Source organism: Sander lucioperca, chromosome 18 (assembly GCF_008315115.2).
Source record: "Sander lucioperca isolate FBNREF2018 chromosome 18, SLUC_FBN_1.2, whole genome shotgun sequence".
Lineage (NCBI taxonomy): Eukaryota > Metazoa > Chordata > Actinopteri > Perciformes > Percidae > Sander > Sander lucioperca.
Window position 1 is genome coordinate 20,413,355 of NC_050190.1, and position 25,416 is coordinate 20,438,770.

Below are 25,416 nucleotides of genomic sequence, written 5' to 3' on the forward strand. Positions count from 1 at the left end.
TTGATATGTTGCTCATTGCATAAACATGTACATTTCCCAAAGCTCCCACACACTGCATCATTGTGCATACTGTATGTTCAATATAATGCATACATCTAAAATCTTCATTAAAGTAAAAAGAGACTTTTTTCTACACAACATGAAGAAGGCATAGGCCTATGTATATAGCTGTGGTTAATGTAAATGAGATCAGGTAGTTAGGTCTTCCATGATGTGCAATAGAGAAACATCATATTAGGAGGGAAGTATTGAGAGATTCTGGGTTACACACTTTCCTATGAAGCCTAAGGTCTTAAGTATGTCTTTCCACTTAAAACAGTCCGTTAAAACATTAGGCACAGATTTCTTAAAAGTAAATCTGCCAAATTGCAGCCCTTCAACCCCCAGGAATGTTTGTTTAGAAGGAGATCAAGGATGTGGTGAAGACATAAAGTAATTCTGATTAATGTTGCTAAAGCTAGGCACGTAGTGAACACCACCTGAATATGCAAGCTCCAAATCATAAAAATATCAGCATGCAAAACATGCCGCCATTTGCATACATTTTTGATTCTGGATTTCCTTGCTATTTAAATATGCAGTTAGAAATAGTCCAGCACTGCCTCTTGCGCTGTCACGCTGCACACTCACACTGTCATTGGTCCTGATAGAACTCTTCCGCTTCAAAGGGAGCTTTGCAATGGAGAAGAGAATGAGCAAATATTTGAATTGCAAAAACATATCATCTTGCGAGGGGAGAAAATTGAAGACAACTTTTTAGAGTTAAAGACACCCCCAACCCCCAGCAAGCTAACCCTCTGCACACAGCACAAAAAAGTCAACATATTCATAGCGTAAGCACTCTCCTTGCTAATTAACCGTATCCAAATTTGCGTAATGGGATATGACACATTTTAGAGGGGATTGTGGAAATAAACTTTAATTTAAGGAGAGAACCATAAAATGTTTAAGCTGCCCCTGTATTTAACTGAAATCCACCACACAAATCCAGGTTCTCAGACAGCCTGACATGGATTTGATTACAGACTGAAGTGTAATTAGCTACTTAAGTTATCCTCTGGCAGGTTGGAGTGAGCAGTACCACCACTGTAGCTCGCTATTTCAGCATAACTCAAGATACAGGAATACCTTCCTTTAAGGATTCTGCACAGCCAGTTTACAGCCACAACATTTGCTTGCAATCACTGCAGGAGAATCTCTGACAGCTTCCAACTTTTGCAGAAGTTAGTGAAAAAAAACGCAATAAATAATCTTCATGACAAATCAATAATATGACTCATGGCATATTTGTAAATTCGAGCTCCCCAATTTGAAGCCAGGATAAATAGAACATTTAAGCCAAAAGTTACAAGTCTAGCCATGAAGGCCACTAACAACATTAACAGCAATAAATACCCATCTTCAGACATCTGAAAAAATACCCCTGCAAAGAGGGAAAAATTGTTTTTATGATTGCAAATTTATTTACCACAGGCTGAGAACTGCCTTCAATTTTTTTAATCGGGGAAAATGTGAGCAAACACATACAGAGAAATTGTCTAGGACACATGGAGAATTACAGCGAGTGGCAAGATAAACAGTGGAAAGAATCAGCTACCGGCGGAAAAACAAATTCAAGGCTATATTTTTTGATAAGCATCCAAAGCTTTAAATGTAAGACAAATAGTATGCAGATTCCACACAATAATTAGAGGATCAAATTAAGTTTACACAGTTACCTTAATTCTAACTTATATCTAAATATAATTCTTAAATATGAGTCAACCTGTAATAACAGTCTCAAAATGATGACTTCTTGTCATCTCTTAACACAGCCTTATCCAGAGCTCCTCAATATACCGTCACACCTCCCAACGGTCTAACCCTCCTGTGGCCTCTACTCCTTGTGACTCGCCTACGTGTAGACAACTTGCAGACAGGTCAGAGCAGAAATCAAACCTGAATGATGGATAGCTTTACTGCACAATGACCTCTGTCACTGGGTTCTTGCCCTAAATCAATGCTGGAGATAAGGGCCCTGCGCCAGCGCTCACCTTGGTATGTTCACCAGCAGACCTTATCTATGGCAGGAGGAAGTATGAGTAATAACTAAAGACAAGCCACGACAAAAACACTAACCCCACCTTGTCAAACATAATTTACAATGTATATCCCTCTACCCCCCACCCCACTGCTGCTGTTAAAACAGTAATTATAAGAGCCAAATAGATTTGGGACTGTGTGTTTGGAAGATTAACCTGTTGTAGGATGGTGGGAGAGCTGTGCACGTATCTTTGGTCATATCTTAACAAGAAAACTGGGAGATGGATTGTAGACTGAGGACTGACATATCCTACTTTTTATACACTAGCATTCCCATGCACATTCATTCACAAAGTCATGAATAAGATCCGTAACTCTCAGCACTGTCAGGTCTGTGTAGAGCAGTGATGCAGGAGAGGAGAGGTTGAAGGTTGAAGTTGAGAGAAGGGCTGACAGGAAGTAAAAGCAAAGACTTTATGAAGATTACAGCATTGAGAACTCTCGAACCTTTCAGTAGTTTTTCATTTGACTGTGTGTGATAAAGTGTGTGTGTGTGTGTGTGTGTGTGTGTGTGTGTGTGTGTGTCAGACATAGAGACACGGACAGCGGAGCGAGCATGCTTTCAGGCAATCGCATCAAAATGGAGAGAGAGAGCCAACATGACATCAAACGTTGCAATTAGCTGACCCCTTTCTCCTAGAGTCACAGTTTGAAAAGCCCTGCCTTTAAAACCCTGATTAAAATAGGTTTGCTTTCTCATTCAAAATGGCATTTGACAAGGTTAGTAATATTTCAACTAACTGCAAAAACATTCTTGTGGCCGTAATCCTTTTTTTTCCATCACTTTTCAGGGGCGCAGGTAACCCCGGAGTGAGTTTCCCATGAACTCAGCACTACAATTTGAAAACAAAACGGCTGTGGGAGAAAAAAAAAGGAAAAGTAGTTCAAAGTTTTACTCAAGCGTGTTTTGTTTCACCCGGGCAGCTGAAGCTAAATGTTTTGCGATCATTATTCAGAGAATTTATCCCCTTTCTAATTCAAACCACAACGAATATTTAAAACAGAGCCAGTAGTCTTTCTCTAACCGCGAGCTCCATCCTTAGCTGGGACTCAGGGGGGCTGAGGACTGTCAGCAGCTCTGGGGATAGAGTTCCTCAAACCGTTAAACCCCCTCATCACCAAATTAGTAGATGTGTAGTCTGTAGTCCAATGGCCTCTCCAGTGGAAAAGTGATATAAAAAGTAATGTAAGATGTAATTTAATGGTGCATGACAGTATATATATATATATATATATATATATATATATATATATATATATATATATATATGTGTGATGTTTTTTTTTCCCAATTAAAAACCAAGTCCAAGTTTTAAGAAAGGCTTCTAAGAGTCAGCAAACTTGAATAAACAAAATGTAAATGGTGTCTGAGACAGTCTTTGTCAGTGTGCAATCCTGACAAAACAAGCCGAAGATAAGCCATGAATAAGGGGAAGGGATCCGAACTGGTCAGGCCAGAACTCTGTCTTAAGTTAACAGTTTTCACATCTATTCCAGTCGCTGGAGAAGAGAATGTGAAGTGTCGGGCTGGACAGTGAGCCAGGCCAGGCTTAACTGCAGCTGTGCTCAAATTGAAGTGGCACTTTCTATCAGAGGCCTTTCACCAGACAGCTCTATTCTGTCCTTTCACTTGTAACCTCCATGACACAAAGATGGCCATTACAAAAAATAAGAGTGGTCATTTTAAACACTCTAGCCGTCATTGAAGAGACAGATTCAGGGTTTAACATGGGGGAAGATTCATGGTGCGAACGTGCCAGCTGATGGAGATATCACTCAAAATGAGAAATAGATTTCTCCGACATCTCTGTGGTGGCCGTTCAAAGTGTGTGTGTGTGTGTGTGTGTGTGTGTGTGTGTGTGTGTGTGTGTGTGTGTGTGGGGGGGGGGGGGGTCTCAAAGCCCCAAACTCTGTGCTGAGTTTATATTTCACTTGTTCAGAAATGTATGCCTCTGTTATCTCGCATCAGTCCAAAAGGAAAAGGATTGAGTATCGCCCGTTTCAACTTCCCGCCTATGATGAAACGTTACATCGACAGCGGACGGAGTTGGAATTTGGATCATATTGTTACCCTGTTAACTCCTTAAGCCCTTGTCACAAAGGTTTGGTTTATGGTGCTCATTTAAAATACATAATAGAGAGAAAAAAAACACATATTAGCATTATTAACACAAGAGAGTGGAAAGAATATATTAGTCATATTGAGTGCACATTTATTCTAAGAAGTTTTAATAGGGTTCAGTGGCCAAAAGCATTTCTTTTCCCCCCTAATCATTTATAGACCTGACAGAGCTTGTGGATACAAATCTGTTGACCTGATAGATCTTGTACATTAACCCTCAGAATTGATGAGCAAAATCAGAAGGTCAGCCCTTGGACACAGGCTCCTCATGTGTCTTTGATTACACACTCCCACTAAGGGATAGGCAGGCAGAGATGTTTAAGCTATCAGGCAATCAGACCGCCGCGAGACGTGAAACTCAAACCAGAGACGGGAGAGGCCTGCCTGGGAACAAAGATGGGGGAAGAGAGTCCTGACGAAGCTCTTTAACAAATGCCAGGCCGGTGAAGAGAGACTCAGATGTACTTGTATCTCTTTCAGTGTTTCTGGCAACAACACAATGAAGTGAATTAATACTGAAATATAAAAGCAAAAGTTCACAAAAACAAATACCTCTTCATCTGGTATTTAAATCCAGTTACTTACGGTACGTCAATCAAACTGACTGCCATGAGGTACAATCAGGTGTACGTCTTACATAGTGAAACAAACAATTTAAACCGTTATTCTGCGAGATGGATGAGGTCAGATGGTGAATGGATTTTTTTTTTTTTTTAAATCCCTACCTAACTAAATGTAGAATAAAGGGTGCAAATTCAGAACAGCATTGCTGCTTTTGACGTCATTTAATGTGGAACAGATACAGAAGCTGATTGGTGTTTTGGTGATGCTGGCTTATACAGATTTGTTTACATAGACTGTATGTCTGTTATTCTCTAAAATCATCTCATCTTATTAACTATATCCAGGTAAAGAGTTCAGGTAAAATGAGGAGAACCTTGCCACCTTGGTTCAGGATATCAAAAGCTTTGTTATAGACGGGTATAAATCACCAAAAGCTTCTTATCAGGATCTCTCTGCAGTCAATACACACAGAGGTCAAACTGAGCCAGCATAGCACTCCATGCTGGTTACCACAGTACAACAAACGCAAGTGTATGCACATGTACTGTTTGCATTTCTGCCAGTAATATATTAGCTCCCGATTACCATTGTTTACACAGAAATGTAATCAGTACTTGTTACAAGACTATGAAAAGATTTAAATGTACAGAGAGGATAAACAAGAAGGTGAAATCAGGTGGGAAAATAAGGAAAATGGGAATGGGCGGTAAAAAACAAACAAGGTTACGTGAGGGACAGTGGGCCTATAAAAAGAAGCCCACTGTCTAGATTATCTATAAGGAACCACTTATCACAAGCGACCAGCTCCACACGGTGACTGATGGGCCTCCACGGACCATGAGTACCAGCACATTATCTGGTACACACAGAGCTGCTCTTTAAACACAAAGGCAGAAATATGAAGCACTGTTTCCTTTGCTGTCATTTGGTAAAAATATTATATTTATTTTTGTTCTAAAATAGAAAGAGTGTTCTCAGAAATACACAAGACAATGCTGGCCGACATATAAATTATAAAGATAAAACGGCTAAACTGTAATAAATAAAATGTAAAACACCACTGATTTAAATCCAAGTAGCTCTTAAAAAGGTTCAATTAAATCTTGAAATATACTATTAAAAACAAACACAAGTAACCTATATGATACATGGAGCAATGCTACTCGCAGTGAGACAAATCAACCTAACAAAATCAAAAATCTGGAAAAAAACAAGGAAATCTAAATCTTCCCAAAAAGCTGCGTGCCATGCCATGAAATTGCACATCCAGAACCAAAATATGCATTCCTTTCGTATCCATGTGAACCATGGAAAAATAAAAGCCCTCTTTCTCTATACCAAATGCCATTCCTTAAAACACAATGTCAGAACAATATTGGTTAATAGAAGAACAAAAGACCAGCTTGTTTCCATTCAATTGGGATTTTTTTCTTTTCTTTTTTTCTTGGTCGCATTCATTTCCTGTGACAGGCTACGGGACTCATGGTCCAATGCTCTCCTTAGGCCTTGGGAGGACACTGGAGGAATCATCTGATGACTCCTGGCCTCCCTCATCCCGCACTACAGAAGGGGTTAAGACACAATTAAGCCCTTATTTGGGCGGTGTTAAGATGCTCTTGAAGCAGCTGTGGAGGTGCATGAAATGAAATACTTAAAAAGGCCTCATTAAAGAAGGTCCTTGAAAGCATTAAATATTTGTGTGGTAGCTTTATGTCTACAGAGCTTAAATGTGTGTGTATATGTGGCTAGAATGAGGCTATAAAAATCCTCTTAAATTACTTTTAGCCTTTGATATGATAGATTCAGCAAAATGCAAGAGCACAACCTTTGTTTGATAACTACATACCTATAAGTATATTCCTATTTCCCCTGTTATCTCTCTTTAACTTTCTACAGATGTGAAGATATCCAGCAGCAATAAGTGTGCCCAAAGGCCCGTGTTTGATGCACAGCAAGTGCCGTGTGTATAGAAAATCTTTTTGTCCAGGCTATCTCTGTGTCAAGAAAATATCACTGCAAGTTTAATGTCACATTGAATGTAATGTGGGCCCGAATGTCTTTTGGTTCCCGGCAGCCATCGGAATTCTCCTGTTAGATTGAGTTTTACAAAGAGCCATTTTAATCATTGCCCACCATTCTCTGGGCTTTTGACAAATGCTGCTGACTTTTTCCTGGAATAAAACCCAGGAGGTCACTGTAGTGGAAAAAGAAGAAGGGGAAAAAGGCAGCGAGGCTGAAAAAAATAAGGGGGCGGGGTGGTGGCGTCGGGGGACGTGTGTCTCTGTAGGTCTGATGACATACATGGTGAAAGCTGACAAAAAATGTACGTTAATCTTTTAAAAAGTTCCATGGCAAAACAGGAATTCATGGAGTAGACATGCTTGCACCTCATTTCACTCGAGGCTTTCTTCTCCATCTGACAGTGTCACAGGCAAGCAGAGAGACAGGAGAAGGGTTATATATCGCTGGGGTGCCGCTTTCTGTCCCGCTTCTCGTTTATACACACAGCAGCCGTGTCAAAGCTGCTCTCGCACTCAATGGTAAATGACAAATTTGGATAATGCACACATACAACCCTACAAAAATAAATAGGAGACATAGAGGCTTAACCAGAGTTAAATCCTGAGGCTGCTGGAGACCTGAGAGTGCGGATTACACCCCAGACACCTTAAACAATGCACCCAAATGTGCATCCTTAAAAGCATGAAATCCTTGAAGCATCACAGCCGACTTGTCATTTGCCATTAATATTCCAAGTTGCTTGTGCTTTGGGGGCCAGCATTGCACTTCTGTGTGCCGATGTGCCCTAAAACAAACACTCGCAAAGCCCTAAAGGAACCACCATTGTGGATAGCGATTTTTCTAGCTGTGGAATATTCTACGAGAGGATGTCATAACAAAGGAAACAATAAAAGGGGCCACGTTCCTACACTGCATGGGGTATCCATAACTATAAATAAGAGGAAGGCAATGTCAGAGGCGCTTTCACTTTACCAGGAAAACTGATATTTGTGCTATCAAAAAACTGAGGAAATTAAGCTCTAACTAGAATTTCCGTGCATATTAAGTAACTAAAAACTTCACAACCTTAAAACCTGTAACCCTGAAAAGCCACCTCATCAAAATCACAATAACAATAATGAAATACACTGCTGGTAGGTGCACATCAGCCACTGTTGCAATGGAGATTTTTTTATTTTCCCCCTTTCTTTGTTGTGCACATCTCTGACGGAAGGTGAGGTAAAGCGTGGCAGGGTACAGGTCTTGGAGGTGTCACATTGTCACCCCAGAAGCGCCAGTACCTGTCCTCGGGGATGGCCTTGTAATGTCCAGCCTCATTGGATCAGCAGCAGCGCGGCCTGTGGGCGCCCTCTCTCAGGTGACATCCCCTATCTGCTCTGGCTCTATGATGGCCCTGCTGCTGCTGCTGCTTATATTACTCTTATGCTACTGTTGCACATTCAAGCATTTATAAATATAAGAAAATGCCTTTATTCCTATTTAACAAGTTATACGTGTAAAAGCAAACTATCTGCACATCTTAAGGTTCGAGGCACACAGTAAAACCTTTTTTAAAGATGAAGGTAAAATCAGTTGAATGCAATAAGGGTTTTCCACAACACCGTGTGTCATTAATTAAGCATTCCTGTCGTTACTGCTTTTGAAAGTTCAACAAAAAAATGATGGACATGTCCATTAAAAAAGGACGGCAATCTGCAATATCTTGAATCAAAAAATTAATTTGATGTTGCAAATGGATTGACGGTTCTGCGAAATATAACAGAATTACCATGCAATTTCAGCTGTAAAATCTACAGCGTACAGTTCCACAGATAATTGGAAAAAGTTCACAAAGAACTCAAGAGATGTCTAATTGCAGCTGTGTCAACTAATATAAAACATCACATAAATCAGATTCTTGTCTATTCATTAGCCAATGTGTCAGCGAGCAGATTAGTGATGTTGTAGGAACAGTCTGGTTTGAGAGTCTACAGAATTATGACTTCCTCATTAATTGTAGTTTTGCTTCCATTATGTGCGTGCAAAAAAAGTCTTGCAACAAAGGACAAGCACTAATCTAATTTGCACAAAAACACATTTGAATGGAGATCGATAAGCACTTTTGGAGCATGAGAATTTTCTGCCTGTAATTACTGGAGGACATAAATTATCTACATTACAACGGGGCATGACTTTCAAAATGACTAAAACAAAAGAGCCAGATGAAACACAATGCATGTGCGTGCATTCAAGTCTCAACAAATTTCCAAGTGGTCAAGCCAGATGATGTATAATAGCAAACCCAAAAGTCTTAACCCCCATTTCATATGAGGGAGAAATGAGGCATACTGTCCCATTATATTGCTATAAATCATTTTTTGTAGACGGCTGACAGCTTTTTATCAGATTTAACCTTTTCAAGCCTCCATTAAGAGTGCTAACATTTTCAACTCTGACACATTTGCAGTTTACGAATCTCACAGCTGATTTACTTTTGGGGGGGGGGACACGCTGGCATCAATGCTCATTTCCACACAGGCTGTCCATTGTGTTGGATTGGGTGGAATGGGGGAGGGAAAATAGCAAACAGCGAAGAAAAAGAAATAGCAAACAGCGAAGAAGTTCTGAATCTATTAATTTAACTCCACATTTACCCTTTTAATCTGCTATACCACAGTGCAAAATAATGTTGTTGCTGAAAAGCTATTTTGTGGTAAACATTACATTCTGATTCACTCTATTGATCCTTTCATGTTACACAACTGCTGCATGGTGGGCAATTAAGGACCACAATGATCCCTCATAATCTGACAAATGAATAGAGTGGACTTTCAGAGAAGAGATGTTGTGAGACTATGAAACAAGCAAAGACTAGACAAATAAAGCATGATATCAATTTAAGAGGAACCGTTGTAGCCCTTTTTGTCAGATGTTTGCTTTGTAACTGCTTTGATGTGAAAGGCTGTAATGTTAATGTTTTGACTGATTGTTTTTTTTAGTATGTTTTGTACAAGCTGTGATACACACTCTCCTGACAATGAGCAATTGAACGAACAACCATTGATCCATAGATCCATCTATTTATCCATCCATCAAGTATCAAAACTTCTCTGGTGTCTTTTGTCCTCCATTCCAGATACACAGCTTTTTACAAAAGGACTCTACAGACTGACAACAACATATTAAGGACCACTACAGTAGCATGGTCAAAGATTGAATGTCAAAGCAATGAAAAAAAATCTGTATTTCTACATAATTTCCAAATCCAACAGTTATTCAAGTGCACAAATATTCAGGTATATTTAAATGTTTTCGGGATTAAGTATTTGATGATCTAAACTAATCACACAAATACAAGGGCGGAACATCAATTGCTCGGAGAGTCATTGAAAGAACTTTGCCAACCATAATTGATTTAAGTACGCCATAATCAAGGCGGGGCAGTTAAGGTGGCACCAAAGAAGGGTCCATATTTTATTACATGCTGTGGTTAACCTTACCCACTTCTCCTAAAACACACAAGAGGCTCATTATGTGTTTAATATTCATCAGCAGGTGAATAATTTTTATGCAACTCTGATAGTTGGGCTAGATGGATAACTCAATTATGTGAACATCCGTCAGAGCAGAGGGCTCGCTGGCGCTGGAATGCCACCAGCTAAGATTGATGGCTGGAAGACACCAATAGCTGCTGCTTCGCCATCTCATCCAGGCACTGGGCCTGAACACGCCGTTTGATTCTGCAAGAAGACCGTTTTTCTCTCCATTTTTTTTCTTCTTTTTTTTTCTTGGGAGCATTGTAGGTGAAGCGTCATTACCCCTCACTCCACTGAAGAGGGGTTCATTATGGGGTTAGTGTGTTGGCAAGACTATTGTTTGGATGATAAATGCAGTTGGTGAGGGCTTTGGAGGGAAAATTAGTTATGTTTTTTTTCTTTCCGTCTACAAAAACATGTCCCCATAGCTCACTCTGCAATGCTTGAGGGCAAACTGAGAACAATTAACACAAGCAATGGGTGAAGCAGCTCAGTTAAAGCAAAGAGGGGAATTCATGAAAAATAAGCAAATCACTGGAAATGTCAATCAGGGGCAATGAAGTAATTACAAACACCGCTGTGCGATTCCAAGGCCAGTCGAAAAGAAAACCGAAAGGTTTAGAGTCAAGCGCTGAAATGTGAGTTTGAGGAATGAAGGAATGAAACACCCTAAACATCAGCCCTTCAGGGCCTGTCTCATAAACTGAAATCAACTAATGAGAAGTGAAAGGAGGATGATGTCACCCCATCACTCTCTCGTACCCTATTTCTCTATTGGTTTATGTTTTTGCGACTACAAAGCGATGACCCCAAATCCACTGCTATTACACACAAACATGCACATGTGCGCACACACTTGTACCTCAGACGATAATGCACAAGGTCTAACAATAAGAGAAAGATGAGGCACATTTTCAAATGTCAGCAGTAAATGTCAATTAAAAATTACAAGGGTGCTGAAAAAGGTAGGGTCTGAAGGGACTGACATTTTTTCTTTTGTGACACAACAATGTTTATCTGACCGGGCTGTTGGCTGACATGATGGAATCTACTTTGTCAGTTCCTTAATACACTCGGACAAGGACGCCCCAGTGAATATCAATGCAAGACACCCGTGGGCAAATATGTAAGGCTCAGACTAACTCTACCGTCCAATCAGCCTGTTAGTATTCTGATATTTTGACCTACTGTAAACTAATGCCACGAGGACCAAAGAGGAAGACAGATTAATGCCACTTTCTTCAATCCAAACTAAGAAAGAACACAGACTTACACAGTGAAATATTTATGAAGACATCTGATCTTCATGTCATGCTAATCAAATAAGCTCTCTTCTTTATTTATTGCATTATTTTAAGTTAGACTGACTGAGACATGACGTCATTTAAGTACTTTCTCATTAAACATTGTCTGGGAATGTTTTGGAGCTTAAGCAAAGCCTTTTACTGTCACTAACTTTCTAAGCGATAGTTAATGATGCCTAACAAAGATAGTAACCATCAAAGATTGCCCCTTTTTAAATTCACACCTCAGTGACTTTTAGTTCCTGACGTCAACAATAGTAAAAAAGAAAAGAAATGACAAAGCCTTTGTCTTAAGCAGGCCATTTCCAAATAAAACTATGTTACTCTGAGAAAATAAAACACACCATTGATTATGACCTTGAACTCATTGCCCACATTTTAACTGCTCAATGATACTGGATGAGTCATCTTCTCTTAAAATCAAATGGTTGCTCTGCTGGTAGCTTCTGAGTGACATCAGTAGGTCATTCATCTATTGGCAGGTGTAACACTTTTTGAATGTGGAACCATTATTTCTCTTTCATTTTCTTTTCAGTCTTTACATAGCTGTATCTGGTGCTGCACATGCACCAAGAAAACAACAACAAAGAGAGAAAGAGAGAGTCCGGCTGTGCCTGGGGTCTGGAACCTCCTGGCGCTCCAGCACCATGTCACAACATGTCAGCTGGCCGTCACGGCTGAGGAGGGCCGGGGCCGCAGCGAGGGGAATGGAGGCAGTGTGGGCGACTTTTCAACCTGGTGACTGGAACCCCGTGCCAAGGGAGGCAGGGATGTGAAGACCATGTGCGAGTGACCCCTACTCTTCTCTCTCTCTGTGTGGGCCTGAACATATATACTTCAGTTTGAGATTAAGCCTAGATAACACTTGACTATTGTGCTAAATCCTTTGATAATGGCTGAAGGCACTTTGTATGACAGGTGCATATAGCTAATATCTTTATTGCTGGCATTTAATAGGGTTAACGTTAATGTATCCAATGGTTGGGACACTATAGGACATGTTAAAACTAAGAACTAGCACATGAATGACCAAATAAAAAGGGGCATAACCTTATATGCCCTTGTAAGCCCTATGCTTTTGCAGTGATGAGAAAAAAACAAAGCTGTTGTTTCCTGTTTGTTGACTGTGTATAGATAATCTAGATAAAAATGTTGTTCTCTCAAGAGACAATGACATAAGTATGAATGTTATGAGCCTTATTCATTTCTGGCATTTAGACACACACATTCCTATGTACACACATACACATACACACACCTCTGTTCTCCCAGGGTTAGACCACGAGGGGCTGTTCCTGTCTAAAGGTTCTCATGACAACAGATGCAACGGATTCATCACCCATTTCCCAGCTTCCCTTCCAAAACAATGTGTGTACTCTGGAAAACAATCAAGCTCACAGGCAGACCCTTCAGGCTGTAAAAGGCTCCATTGATAGGAGGGATGTGGAAGTAGTGTGATGTACAGATGTACCATATGGAAGTGTGGTGTTAGTGTGGCCTATGCCAGGGAGGAAGTGGTTAGCGTTGTTAGACAGAGATATGAGCTGCCTTTGTAATACTGAGAAATACTGATTGTGGTTTGTGGTCAAAAAAGGAGAAGTGGTTTACAACTTCTCCTTTTTTGACCACAAACCAAACTGGGAAAATAGGAGTAGCAGAATGATATGTTTAATTAATATAAGATAGGCATATGAAAACAGAATAAAAGGAGGTGAGCATACGAAGAGAAGACTCACCTGTTCCAGTAGCTCCAGAACTGTTCGTTGAGATAGGTGCGATGACTGTGGTCATCTCCGAATGAAGCTTTGCTCTCGATCCAGTGTACAATGTGTCCCTCCACGGCTGTTCACAAACAGAAAAACACAGCAACACTCAGAAAAACAGCGACAAGAAAGCCACACAAGCAAGATCCAGAAGGGACAAGTGACATTTTCTTTGATTTTTCCCCTCGTCATTCACAAAAACCAAAGAAAATCTGGTGTTGACATGACAATATTTTGACAACTGTATAATCCACTTTGAAACAAGGTAGCTAAGGTTAACAGGCAGTTATTTCAGATATGAAATATTGTTCTATTATATATGTAAATACTAACCAATGGGAACCTCCAGGATGATGTCGGGTGTTTTATCATAGCCCATAACTCTCAGTTGGTTTTCATCTACAGGAGACAAAGTGCAACATTTTACCATCTGACTCTTACTTTGCAAGCATTTGTACTCTTCACCAAACAAGTTCTGTTGCATTAATCACAGACAGGTAACCTAACAGCCTTCACCAAGGTGCTGGTAACAAAACCCCTCAGTAGCAAAGCAGAAGAAATACCAGTAGAGGACAGCAAGCACAGTAAAACCATTAACTACATCTGCCACGTATTCGCTGTCGTTGCACAAAAAAACCCTGTAAAGCCCAGTTACAGAGCTGCTCTCCAGTTTGCAGTTTGGCAGAGCTTTATAAAATATACAGCAAGGGGACAAGGTTGGCATTATAGCCTGTGTAAGCCTGACCCCTGCCTGCACAGGCCGCAGCCATTGTCCTTGACTTCTGGTGCGCTTCAGCCATTATCCCTACAACACCTGATTTCTCCATTAAATCTCAGGCTGACCAGGTCATTCAGTTCCAAGGGCCTGCCTCTTTGTCTCCAGCCAAGCTCAACTAATGGGGCATGGAAGTGAATTGAGAAGAGATGGAGGGTGGCGGTGTCAGTGGTGGTGAGGAGGTAGCGTCAGCCAAGGGGGGACAAAGAGAGCTCAGTGAGGTCAGAGAGCCTGCCAGAGGCCTGTGGTACAGAGGGGCACACTGGGTGTGGTAATGTGGGTGTAGATGTGTATGTGGTGGGATGGGAGCCTCTATTCAAACCTACTGGGCTGTTGACATTGTCATGTGGCTCTGATCGCCTTTTTACATCACCTTTGATTAAAATTAATGGGCCATCCCTGCTGTTGGGGAGCTCATTTCCAATCCATTTATCAGATGGTGTAGGGCTGCCTGAGTGGCCCTTGTGCCGCCCGAACTCTGACAGTTTTAGAACAGTCCTCTGTACAGCTCTGGAGAAAGGTCAGCACTCCAGGTTCAAATAAATGATATGGTCTTAATGACAGTGGGAATGACTTTTATCCTCCATCGCTCATCTGACCTAGGGGATGGTGATGGGATGGAGGTGATGGGAGGAAGGGAGGGTTAAAAATCCTGTTTCACAATTTCACACCTGGACACATACCTTGATTTAATATTGTTGGAACAAGATAATGGTGTTAGGAAAGTAGAAAATGAGAACAAAGATATAAATCCAGAACCAGAAAACCGGCCTTTTTTTTTTAAATTCAATTTAGAAAAACAACTGACAACAACATTACAACTAACAAAACATTAAAATGAGATTATGCTGAGAAGGTCAAGAGATGGCTTACCAAGAAAGGAAAGGTTCCTCTCCTTCAGTTTGTCACAGAGCAGCACCTCATGCTCTTGGCCAATAGCGCTGAGAAAAGAGAGTCAAGGATTCCAATATATAGCAAAAACAGTATTTTATATATGTAACAGAAACATGAAACTAAGTAAAAAGTCATATTTACGAGAAAACCTGCTCACAAAAGAATCAGGCAATGTACCTGTAAAATTGGTTACTATGGAAACCAAAGTACAGCAGTTTGCTATGGTAACAAGATAGGTGCATAGACGTGAAGTGATGCGGTGTGTATGCTTGACATCAGTTAAAGTTAAGAATCTGCCTTTCCGCCACTATTGGCTTACTATGCAAAGTGAAAGCTACTTCTCTTTTGTTTTGCCGATGTAAAGAAAGAGTCTTCATCTCAACCTTAATCTGCTTTCACAACAAATCTCCAAAGTGCATTACCTAAATGAGGAAGAAACAAATGCCAATTTGGCAAAATGCATAGAGCGGCTGCACTGGCTGCTCCACTCATTCCCCTAAAATATTTGAAGTAAAATGCTTTTAGAATAAATGCCATGTTGCATCAGGATGCATGCTGCTTGATGCCACAGAAAGGAATCCTGCATTTACAGAAGCCGGATATCATATATGCAAAACTTGCTTTTTCGAAAAGAGAGAAAAAAAGTTCTTATGCCATTATACTGCCCTCGACAAACACTAATCTCTCAAAATGCATTCTAATTAATACATCCAAATGGTGATTGGAACAAATGCATTAAGAGCTATTCCTCTCATGTTAGGATGGAGCTCTTTCAAAGCACATAGTGGGGCGGTTATAATGAACTCTCAGTGGCGGAGTAACTGACTCTAAGTTGACACTGCTGAGAGAGCAGCAAACGAAAGGTAAAAAGGGGGGATGTGGAAGGAGGGCATGGTGGGACAGGGTTGACTGGCTATGAACAACAACCTAGCCCCACCACCACACACGAAAGCTTGGACAGACACAATAACATACAGATGTACCCATGTACACTCATTTAAATAAGTCTCCTCCTCCAGGAAATAGTTGGTCTGCTATCCAGCTGCTTGCCCCTAAATAACCTGGAGTCCCATTCTGCCCCTATAGTCAAGGCCAGGCCCCTGTTAGATAAAGAGGGGCATGCGTAGTTGGGCAAAGAAAGGGAAGAAAACATTGAACATATAAGAAGTATGACTGAAATGCGAATAAATAAAATACGACGAATGTGCGATTAAAATGAATAGTTCAGGTTAGACCGATGTGCCCAGAACTCTCCATGGTGCTGAACGGCATAAGATTCATCAGAACTAAATATAATTGAATTAAAAAGGATTTAAAAAATCAGCATGTAAGACATTTTTTGTAATTAAGGTCAAATAAAAAAACATCTGCGTTAACTGAAATACCAAACAAAAAACACATTAACCATCACAAGGCTTATGAATGATCTTTTTTTTTTTTATCATAGAACATTGGGTCTGATCCACTGTGTGCACATGGAGATGCATTTAGATCAGCCAATCCTCTCCTCCTTCTTTTCCCTCCATCGCCTTCCAGCCGCTGTACCGGTGATAGTGGGATGGCAGGCAGGATGAAACACTTCCTCTGTGAAGCAGAACTTTTATGTCAGGTGAAGCCAGACACATCTCATCCCCTTCAATAGCTCCTCGTCAATTTCAGGCTTAAAATTTTATGGGATAGGATACTGTTTGATGCAGTCTACCAGCGGTCCATAACAGCAGTCATTTATTGTGCACTGAAAAGAGGGGGAAGAAATATTATGGCGTGCGAAAAGGGTGGGTGGGTGGGTGGGTGGTTGGGTGTAAGGGAGGTGAGGGAAGGAAGCCTGGGAAAGGAGAAAACACAGGACATGCTGGCAGATTGGCAGGCATGACCGCCGGCTCTCACGTGACCTCATCAGCAAACATGAGCGGCTGATGCCGTCTGTCAGCCAGGTGGTACAATAACACTTAAAAACTCACTGTACCTAAGAAGGAGATTTGTTACATGGGAAAAGGGCAACAAACTTTTTTTAAATAGTATAAAATTAAATTGTAGTAATCAAAAGAAATATAGAATTCCATGACACAAAACAATTTTAAATAAATCCTTATAATATTTCAGTTTAACTTTAAAAGTAAACACTTACCTGGTAGATGTTATTCGCCAAAATTTGGTCTGGAATTAATGACGGCTCCTTAAGCATGCTGTTGAGGACTGTTTTAGAAGCTGGGAACAAGACAGAAAGGCACAAGATGGACGGAAACAATTACATATAAATATTAGTATGCAAATGACATTAAACATTATAGCTTGTCTAACCTACACATATAAATAAATTCTAATTGCTGCATCAAATTGAGAGCAAACAGTGATAACAGAGACAAAAGACAGGCGTGACATACTGTAATTCACCATGCCACTGTTAGTGCAGTATTTCCACACTAGTCCATTAGATGGCTGCTTGGTGTCTATACAGATTTTCTATAGATACATGTTTCAGTCCAGAGCACAGGAGCCCCATGTAGTTTATCTATGTTATGAACGCTGACTATTCTGCATCTCTCATCCCCATTCTTGCTCTACTAACATTATAAATCAGAAAGGAAAGCCTGCTGGATTGATTCGCTGGTACTGCAACAGCAAAAAAAAATCCTTAAATCATTTCTTAAAAAGATATGGATTAAATGGATTGTATCATTGTGTGACGAAATGGTTGAGGCACGCCATTTTAGTGATACATGGTGCTGACAGACTTGCAGCATTGCAGACAATACAAGGAATGTTTCTATTCACATTTCAGGCATGGCTGGTGCCTGTACCAACACTGAAAATAGAGCTCCCAGCTCATCTAATAAACTGTGCACAGTACATAACGGTTAAAAAACAAGACAGCTTTTCTGAAGATTTATGAAAATGGGTAAAAAAAGGGAGCTTAAAAAAAAAAGGATCAATTGAAAAAGACTGGGGTGTACATTTACAAATGCTGACTGGATCATTAAGCGTCTCTTAAATTAATTTCATTAATAGAAATGCATTTAGAGGAACATTTAGAAAGACCCTTGTCTGCCTGTCTTACCCTTTGCATTTCTTTCATAGGCATTACTCCTTGAGAAAACTATCAGAGATGGGACAAACAGTGCTGTGATCCCTCATCTACCTTAAGATGAAATAAACAGGGAGGAGGGTGCAAGAAGAACAAAGCCCATTCAGCTCTCCTTCCTCTCTTTCCGTTTCTTCTTCTTTGTCTCCATCTTTTATTTTTTTGCTACCTCCTCTCTGTTTCAGTCTCTCCCAGTCACGGTACTCCCCCAGCCCACCTCATAACCTCACACTCCCTCTTAGAGCTGCAAGGCACAGAGCTGTGCTTTATTTCTTTGCTCATTTTTCTCAGAGATTGGTACCTTCACACGCAGATCCATACCATGCTCCTGTGCAGAGCGGGCGGCTGTGAAGAAAGAGGGTTATATTTTCCCCTTGAGTTAGGACACCTCATGACAAATGATAATGGATAATCAATAAAGCGGGAAATATGAGGCAGCAAACTTTATGAAGCCAGGAGACATATTACTCCCCAACAACACTGGTTTCCCTTAACAAAGTCACTACTCGACTGTGCCTAATAATCTGAAGGAAAATCAAAGGACCCGCAACCACATCAGCAATATTGGCAACTTATTCCACTTTAATGGCATTTTGATTGATTTTTTCCCTCTTCCTAATGGTCATTTTATAGATTTGACGCTGCTTCTGCAAAACAGTAGTGTGTAATAAACCTCCCCGAAGGCAAACGGCAGCCATTAAAGCTCTTGTCTTACTAGCGCTCATAATTGGGGGTTGACCACTACCACATTTTGGTCTCTCACATAACACACACAAACACACACTTCCAAGATTCTCTCTCTCTCTCTCTCTCTCTCTCTGATATTTTTGGTAGATGGCCATAATAAGTGATAGGATCCCTTCCTCCTGCTCTTTTTGAGCGATGGGGTTAAAAATAGCCATAAAGAGATGACCTTGGCGCTGACATTGTGGAATTTCAGCCAAGCATTGACCTGATGAAAATGGAAGGCCAGCCTGCTAATAAATCAGGATGCTTTTAAAATGAGTTTACCCTAATGCTCATTCATCACAGGCTGTAATGCCATTTGTGGGCCCAGGATTCGCTGCTGTGCACAAACACAGCAGTAAATAACAACAGGGCCCTTGCATCCCTCGCATCGTTGCAGCCTCCAACATCAGCATACATTTATTAAAGACGCCCCCGCCTTGCACGGCAGCAATCCTCTATGACACCCTGAGCTCCTCTCTGCCACACACACACACACACACACACACACACACACACACACACACACACACACACACACACACACACACACACACACACACACACACACACACACGCCATGCTCTTTAAATACACACACACTCAAGGCACACACAGACGCACACATAAAACATGTGCAGGAAAATAAAAAGCATAATCTGAAGAACACCAGACACAGAGAACAAAGCCCTGCAGCGCGACTTTGCACCTTGTAAACATTCAACAAATTTACTGTAATTGTACCATGTTGGTATAAATTCTGACTAAGGCACGGTATCACACCGTCAACATCTGAACAGAAAAGAAAAGAGAAGAGGAGAATAATAGATGTGAATCGCTACGCCTCCATTGGGATTTGCTAAAGAAAACAACCACTGTAAACAAATCACAAGCCTGTTTTCATATGCAACTCCAAAACAAGATCAACTATATAAAAGCAAGGTAACAGCATCATAACCTTGGGTTGATTTCGTATTGCATACTTTTGTCATTTGTAACTACTCATCCTTTCTCCAAGAGGGTGAAAAAGTCATTATCTCAAACACAAGAAAATGTTGAGAAACCTCATTAGATAGCAACATTTGTTGAGGGAGGACCGTAATAAACAATAACGGATGACGAATGTTATTGCCCCTGACACTGATGAGCTCCTCTGCAAGTTTGTTTATTAATTAAAAATCCACTTTTTTTTTTCCACGGATGGGGGGGCGGCGCTTATCCATTTCCTCTATACCCCCCAGCGGCCCCCCCCCCCCCACACACACACACACACACTCCCCATGCAGAAGCCATTGAGCTGTGGAGGGGCACTCGTTCATCAAACTTCATGGAGCAAGGGAGAGACAGGTCCTGATAATGTGCGCCGCTAAAGCTGATTTTCCATGATGAATCTCGGAGCATATAAATTGGCTAATATCTGAAAACATTTACAGATACTAGAGGAATTGACTACTTGTGGGACATGATGGATGAGGCTCTGCGACGCTGGCCGACAGCTCTGCAAATCTCTGCGGCTGCCTAAAGCCCTCATTTGATTTTCCAATTTACTCCTTTTAAATTTATCCTCCTGTATTGAAAAAAAAAAAAAACAGAAGATGGGAAGGAGAGAGAAAGTGGGAGATGAGAAGAAGGGAGAAAAAAATGTGTGTGTGTGTTTTTTTTTATCTGTGGTGGTGTGTAGGTGCTAGTTGATGATATGAGGTGGTATCTCCTGTGCAGGAGGAGCCCAGTCCCTGAAGAGGTTACTGGGGCAGAACTGATCTGCTTCCACCTGATTCTCCCTGATAGCGGTGAGATGAGACTCTACATTTCGGTGTGTGTGTGTGTGTGTGTGTGTGTGTGTGTGTGTGTGTGTAGCAGTAGTAATGGTAGATCTGGGGAGGCTCTGCTATGGAGAGATGCTTCGTAGGTCAGGCCATTAGACTGTGGCAGAGGCTGACTGGAGCTTCTCTGCTGAAAAGGAGTAATTAGTATACTTGTCAAGTGAAGTGCCACGCTGCTGCTTACCTCTCTTGCACCCACCCCTTACATGCATACACACAAACGCACAGAAACACTCATCCTGCCTTTGCCTCCTTACTCTCTCCCTTCCTGCTAATGAAGTGCCCTTGCTCTCATTATTTGAAAAAAAGGCTACATATACACACCAGCTCCACCACAGTGGAGAGGTGAGAGAGAGAGAGAGAGAGAGAGAGAGAGAGAGAAAAGAGGAGCACTTGAAGACAAGAGAGGAGGAAGCATAAATCTTAGTGGATACCAAAGTTGAGATTTTACTGGATAGAACAGAATAGAATATTCAGTTATCAACATGCCTGATCTGCAAAACACAGAAGCTATTATGAGTTCTGTCAAAGAACCAAAGGATCATATTAGACGCCAACATTCTCACAGTGTTAACATCAAACACAGGGCATTTATAACCTTGCGTACAAGGATTCTGTAAAGGAATGTGACAATAAATCTTAAAGGCGGTCGAATCACATAGTTACAAAACATGGAGCAGCAATCTAATCTGGAGCTGGGCCTTGGGAAAATGGAAAAGGTCAAATAGCTAGCAAAATTGCCTCCTCAAAAAAAGTATGTCTAAATCTAGAGCTGCTGTCAAAGGAGGAATAGAGGGAAAGATGAAGAGATAGCAGGAGATGGAAAAGAAAGAGCATGAGCTCCCCCAATGTGAGGCAATACGAGGTAGTATCTACCAACATAGAGTTGGAATGACAATATGGCAGTTTACAATTGTCTCATTTACAGAACCTCAGTGGGCTGAGACACATTCTGTGCACACATGATGTAGGTTGAATCCAGTTTATATCTTTCCATGCTAACCATCTTTTCCTCAACGTGAACATTTTAAACTGTTTTAAAATATTATTCTTGTTGCAGTACAGTTACTGCATCAGTTACGTATGTAATTATTTATATTACAGAGTTCATTGCATTTTTAGTTTAGTTTTCAAGTAATCAATTTCAAGTAATTTCAGCAAACAGCTTGTTTAAGCCTTTCAAATTTGAAGTTTTTTTTTACTACGTCTCGGACTCGAGTCGCACTTAAGTTGCACAAATAGCTGACTTCAGACTTGACTTGCGACTCGACCCAAAAGACTTCAGACTTGACTCGGACTTCAGCTTCGAGACTCGTCAACAACCTGTTTTCATGTAATTATTGCTTTTTAAATCTAAATTGTATTGTATGTATTTCTATTTTCTTTTGCATATATGTTGGGGAAACGTACGACGAGCTGCATGTCCCCTGCCCTTTGCCATAATGTGCAACGTAACACATGCGCTATGCCTATGTGCGCACACTCACATATAAAAGAAATGCATTGACGATGGCGACACCAAGTCCTCCCGGAGTTGTGCCTTTTGTCATTAGTTCTGCTTTCAATAACTTGGTAAACAGTGGCAGTAAATCAACAGCTACATGCAAGGTGTGTGGCACCAAGATAAATGATGACGGATCAACAACGTCGAACTTCATCAGGCATCTCAAAACGCACCCAGATAGGTCAGTCACTTGCTAATGTGACAGAGACGTTACATTTAGCATATATCGTCACAGGTAACAAGCTAACCATCGCAAAGTGTTGTGCTAATGCTGATAATAGGCAAATTGTATCTTTATAGTTAGTAGTTGCGGAGGCTCAGACATCCATGGCGCACAGGAGGCGGGACGCACGGATCCATCTCCCCAGGAACAAACGCTGTGTCGGGTGGGCAAACTCATGTGATACGTAATTGATCCCGTGGCTGATTTGTAGACTATTAAGTGAACAAGGTGTACCCGATCCACCAAACACTGGGCCGTCTTGACTGTCTTAATTCTGCACATATTTCTGTTACTGTAGTCCTATTTACTATTTCATTATTTCATCCATGCGTGGCACAGCGGATCCGTGCACACTGTCACCTGCTGTGGAGAAGCTGGCCTCACTAACCTCTCCTCCTCTGAGTCGGATCTCCCTCGCGCTGGACTCAGTTTCACTGAGCGTACTAACACTTGAATATAATATAATATAATAAATGGCATTACATCAGTGAGTTCAAACTGCTTATTGTGCGTAATTTGGACTGACTCTGAGATGCGTGTTGTTCTGTAACTGTATTCTCTTGATTTCAACTTCGACATTAGACATTTTTTTGAGTGAAAGAGACGTTACATTTAGCATATATCATCACAGGTAACAAGCTAACCATCGCAAAGTGTTGTGCTAATGCTGGGAACAGGCAAATTGTATCTTTATAGTTGTATCCATATGATGTGACAGACTTAGGTTAATATTTCACCAGGTTCAAAACTGTTCCCCTCCCTAGATCCGTTATGCGAAAAATGTCAAAGTGCTCCAGCTAGCTTAATACACATGTACTGGGCCTGCCCTCGCTTACAAACATTCTGGGAGGCGGTATTTACATCACTTAGGGACGCTTTAGGCATTGCTATTGAAATCCATCCAGTCACAGACCTATTTGGGACCAAGCCTGTTGACTCCCACTCCCGGTGGTCAGGAAAATCTCACACAGTGGTGACATTTACAACTTTACTAGCCCGACGTCTTATCTTGCTGAATTGGAAAGGCCCAAAATCTCCATCCCACACCAGGTGGCTTAAAGACGTCATGTATCATTTAAAGTTAGAAAAGATGAAATACTCACTCAGAGGAACCGTGAGAGAATTCTATTCTACCTGGGGATCTTTCATGGACTATTTTGATGAGGTTTCTGCAGTGGACTGGGAAGAGGTGTAGTTCTACCTTGAGGATAACTAAATGACTTGCCTGTATTTAATTATCTATTTTTTTTTTTTTTTTTTTTTTAATTTAACTTTTTCATTTTATATGTTTTTTTTTTCTTCTTATGCTTCTTTATGTAGCATTTTGTCTGTATGTAGGATATACCCTACCTTGTCTTTTTGTTTGTGGGTGGCAAAATGTAGGCTCACTTTACTCCAAATGTATACTTGTACAGATAGGTTATGAGGATGCATGGGGATTGGGGAGGGTGGGGAGTGGGTAGAAGACGTTTGTGTAGGTAATGTATATTGTGCTGTATATTTGTGTATTTATGTACATAGCAGCACAGTTGCGCTATGTACAATTGTATAGAAAACGTGTGAAAAAAAAAAAAATATATATATATATATATATATATATATATATTTCACCAGTTTCGAGGGCTAGAGGGATGTGTTAAGTAGATCCCATGAAGTTATCCTAGAACTGATTTTGATACTGTACTGTATGGATGGTAGCTACAGGACATGCTTTGAATTCATAAGATTTAAAGGTCTCATGGCATGAAAATTTCACTTTATGAGGTTTTTTAACATTAATATGAGTTCACCCAGCCTGCCTATGGTCCCCCAGTGGCTAGAAATGGCGATAGGTGTAAACCGAGCCCTGGGTATCCTGCTCTGCTTTTGAGAAAATGAAAGCTCAGATGGGCCGATCTGGAATCTCCTCCTTATGACATCATAAGGAGGAAGGTTACCTCCCCTTTCTCTGCTTTGCCCGCCCAGAGAATTTGGCCCCCCATGAGAGAGAGAGACATCATGGCTTTCAAACGAGCAAAGTGGCAGTTGGTCAAGGCCACACCCCCACCCTCCATCTTGCCCGCCCCTCTCTCCTCCTCAATAGCTACAGACACAGAAATGGCACATCCTAAGGAAAGCTCATTGTGGGACTGGCTCTAGTGGCTGTAATTCTGCACCAAGGCTGAATTTCGGGAAAGAGACTTCAGATACAGTATTAGGGGACCACTAAGGTCTATATGAAAGCATCCAAAGAACAGCATGTCATAGGACCTTTAACAATACAGTGTTAGGGACAGATCAGATGGCCAGAGAGACTTGACTTGGACTCGTGGCAAAAGACTTGAGACTTGACTTGAACTAGCCCCTCAAAGACTTGAGACTTGACTTGAACTAGCCCCTCAAAGACTTGAGACTTGACTTGAACTAGCCCCTCAAAGACTTGAGACTTGACTTGGACTCGAGCTCAAAGACTTGAGACTCAACTTGGACTTCCAAAAAATGACTTGTGAACATCTCTGTTTTAAAGCGAATCACTTTTAGTTGAGTTTGGTTGAGTTCAGTTCAATTCAATTCATTTAACTTTATTGGCATAATATAATCTAATATAATGAGTCGTAGTCCTGTCATTCCAGTATGAAAATTAAAAAAAAGAAGACAGTGGCAATAAAACATAAAATTAAAATGTATAACATCATTTTTTGATAACCAATTTGAATACATGAAAAATAAGCAATTCAATATCACAATGATGGAATCATATGCAATAAAATATATGTTTTGCTGCCTTAGTTGTGTTTCTATTTTATTGTCATCAAATTTAATATTTTCATATAGTGCCTTACATGTGCCTTATAAACTTAATTATCACATTCATTTCCCCTATTTAGGCCATTAGTCCACAACAACCCTGAGAGGAATTCTGGCATATACATTGAAGCGGTCTCAACTGGTTCAGAACGCTGTAATTCTTTCTAAAAAAATAAAACAGGGCAGCTTTGGGTGACTTAAATTAGTGGATATAAACAGTGTAAAAGTGC

The 25,416-nt window shown here is 40.7% G+C and overlaps 1 protein-coding gene across 2 annotated transcripts in view; it reads right to left on the reverse strand.

Moving 5' to 3' along the window:
* The window catches only part of cdin1 (CDAN1 interacting nuclease 1), a 56,942-nt gene that overhangs the window by 13,533 nt on the left and 17,993 nt on the right, over positions 1 to 25,416 (reverse strand). For both annotated transcript variants that reach the window (XM_031310040.2, XM_031310039.2), the window contains 5 exons: positions 17,170 to 17,249; positions 16,727 to 16,776; positions 15,021 to 15,088; positions 13,706 to 13,771; positions 13,346 to 13,451 (listed from right to left, as the gene is read on the reverse strand). In XM_031310040.2, the coding sequence (XP_031165900.1) occupies positions 13,346 to 13,451; positions 13,706 to 13,771; positions 15,021 to 15,088; positions 16,727 to 16,776; positions 17,170 to 17,249 (370 nt within the window). The remainder of the gene's footprint in view (positions 1 to 13,345; positions 13,452 to 13,705; positions 13,772 to 15,020; positions 15,089 to 16,726; positions 16,777 to 17,169; positions 17,250 to 25,416) is intronic.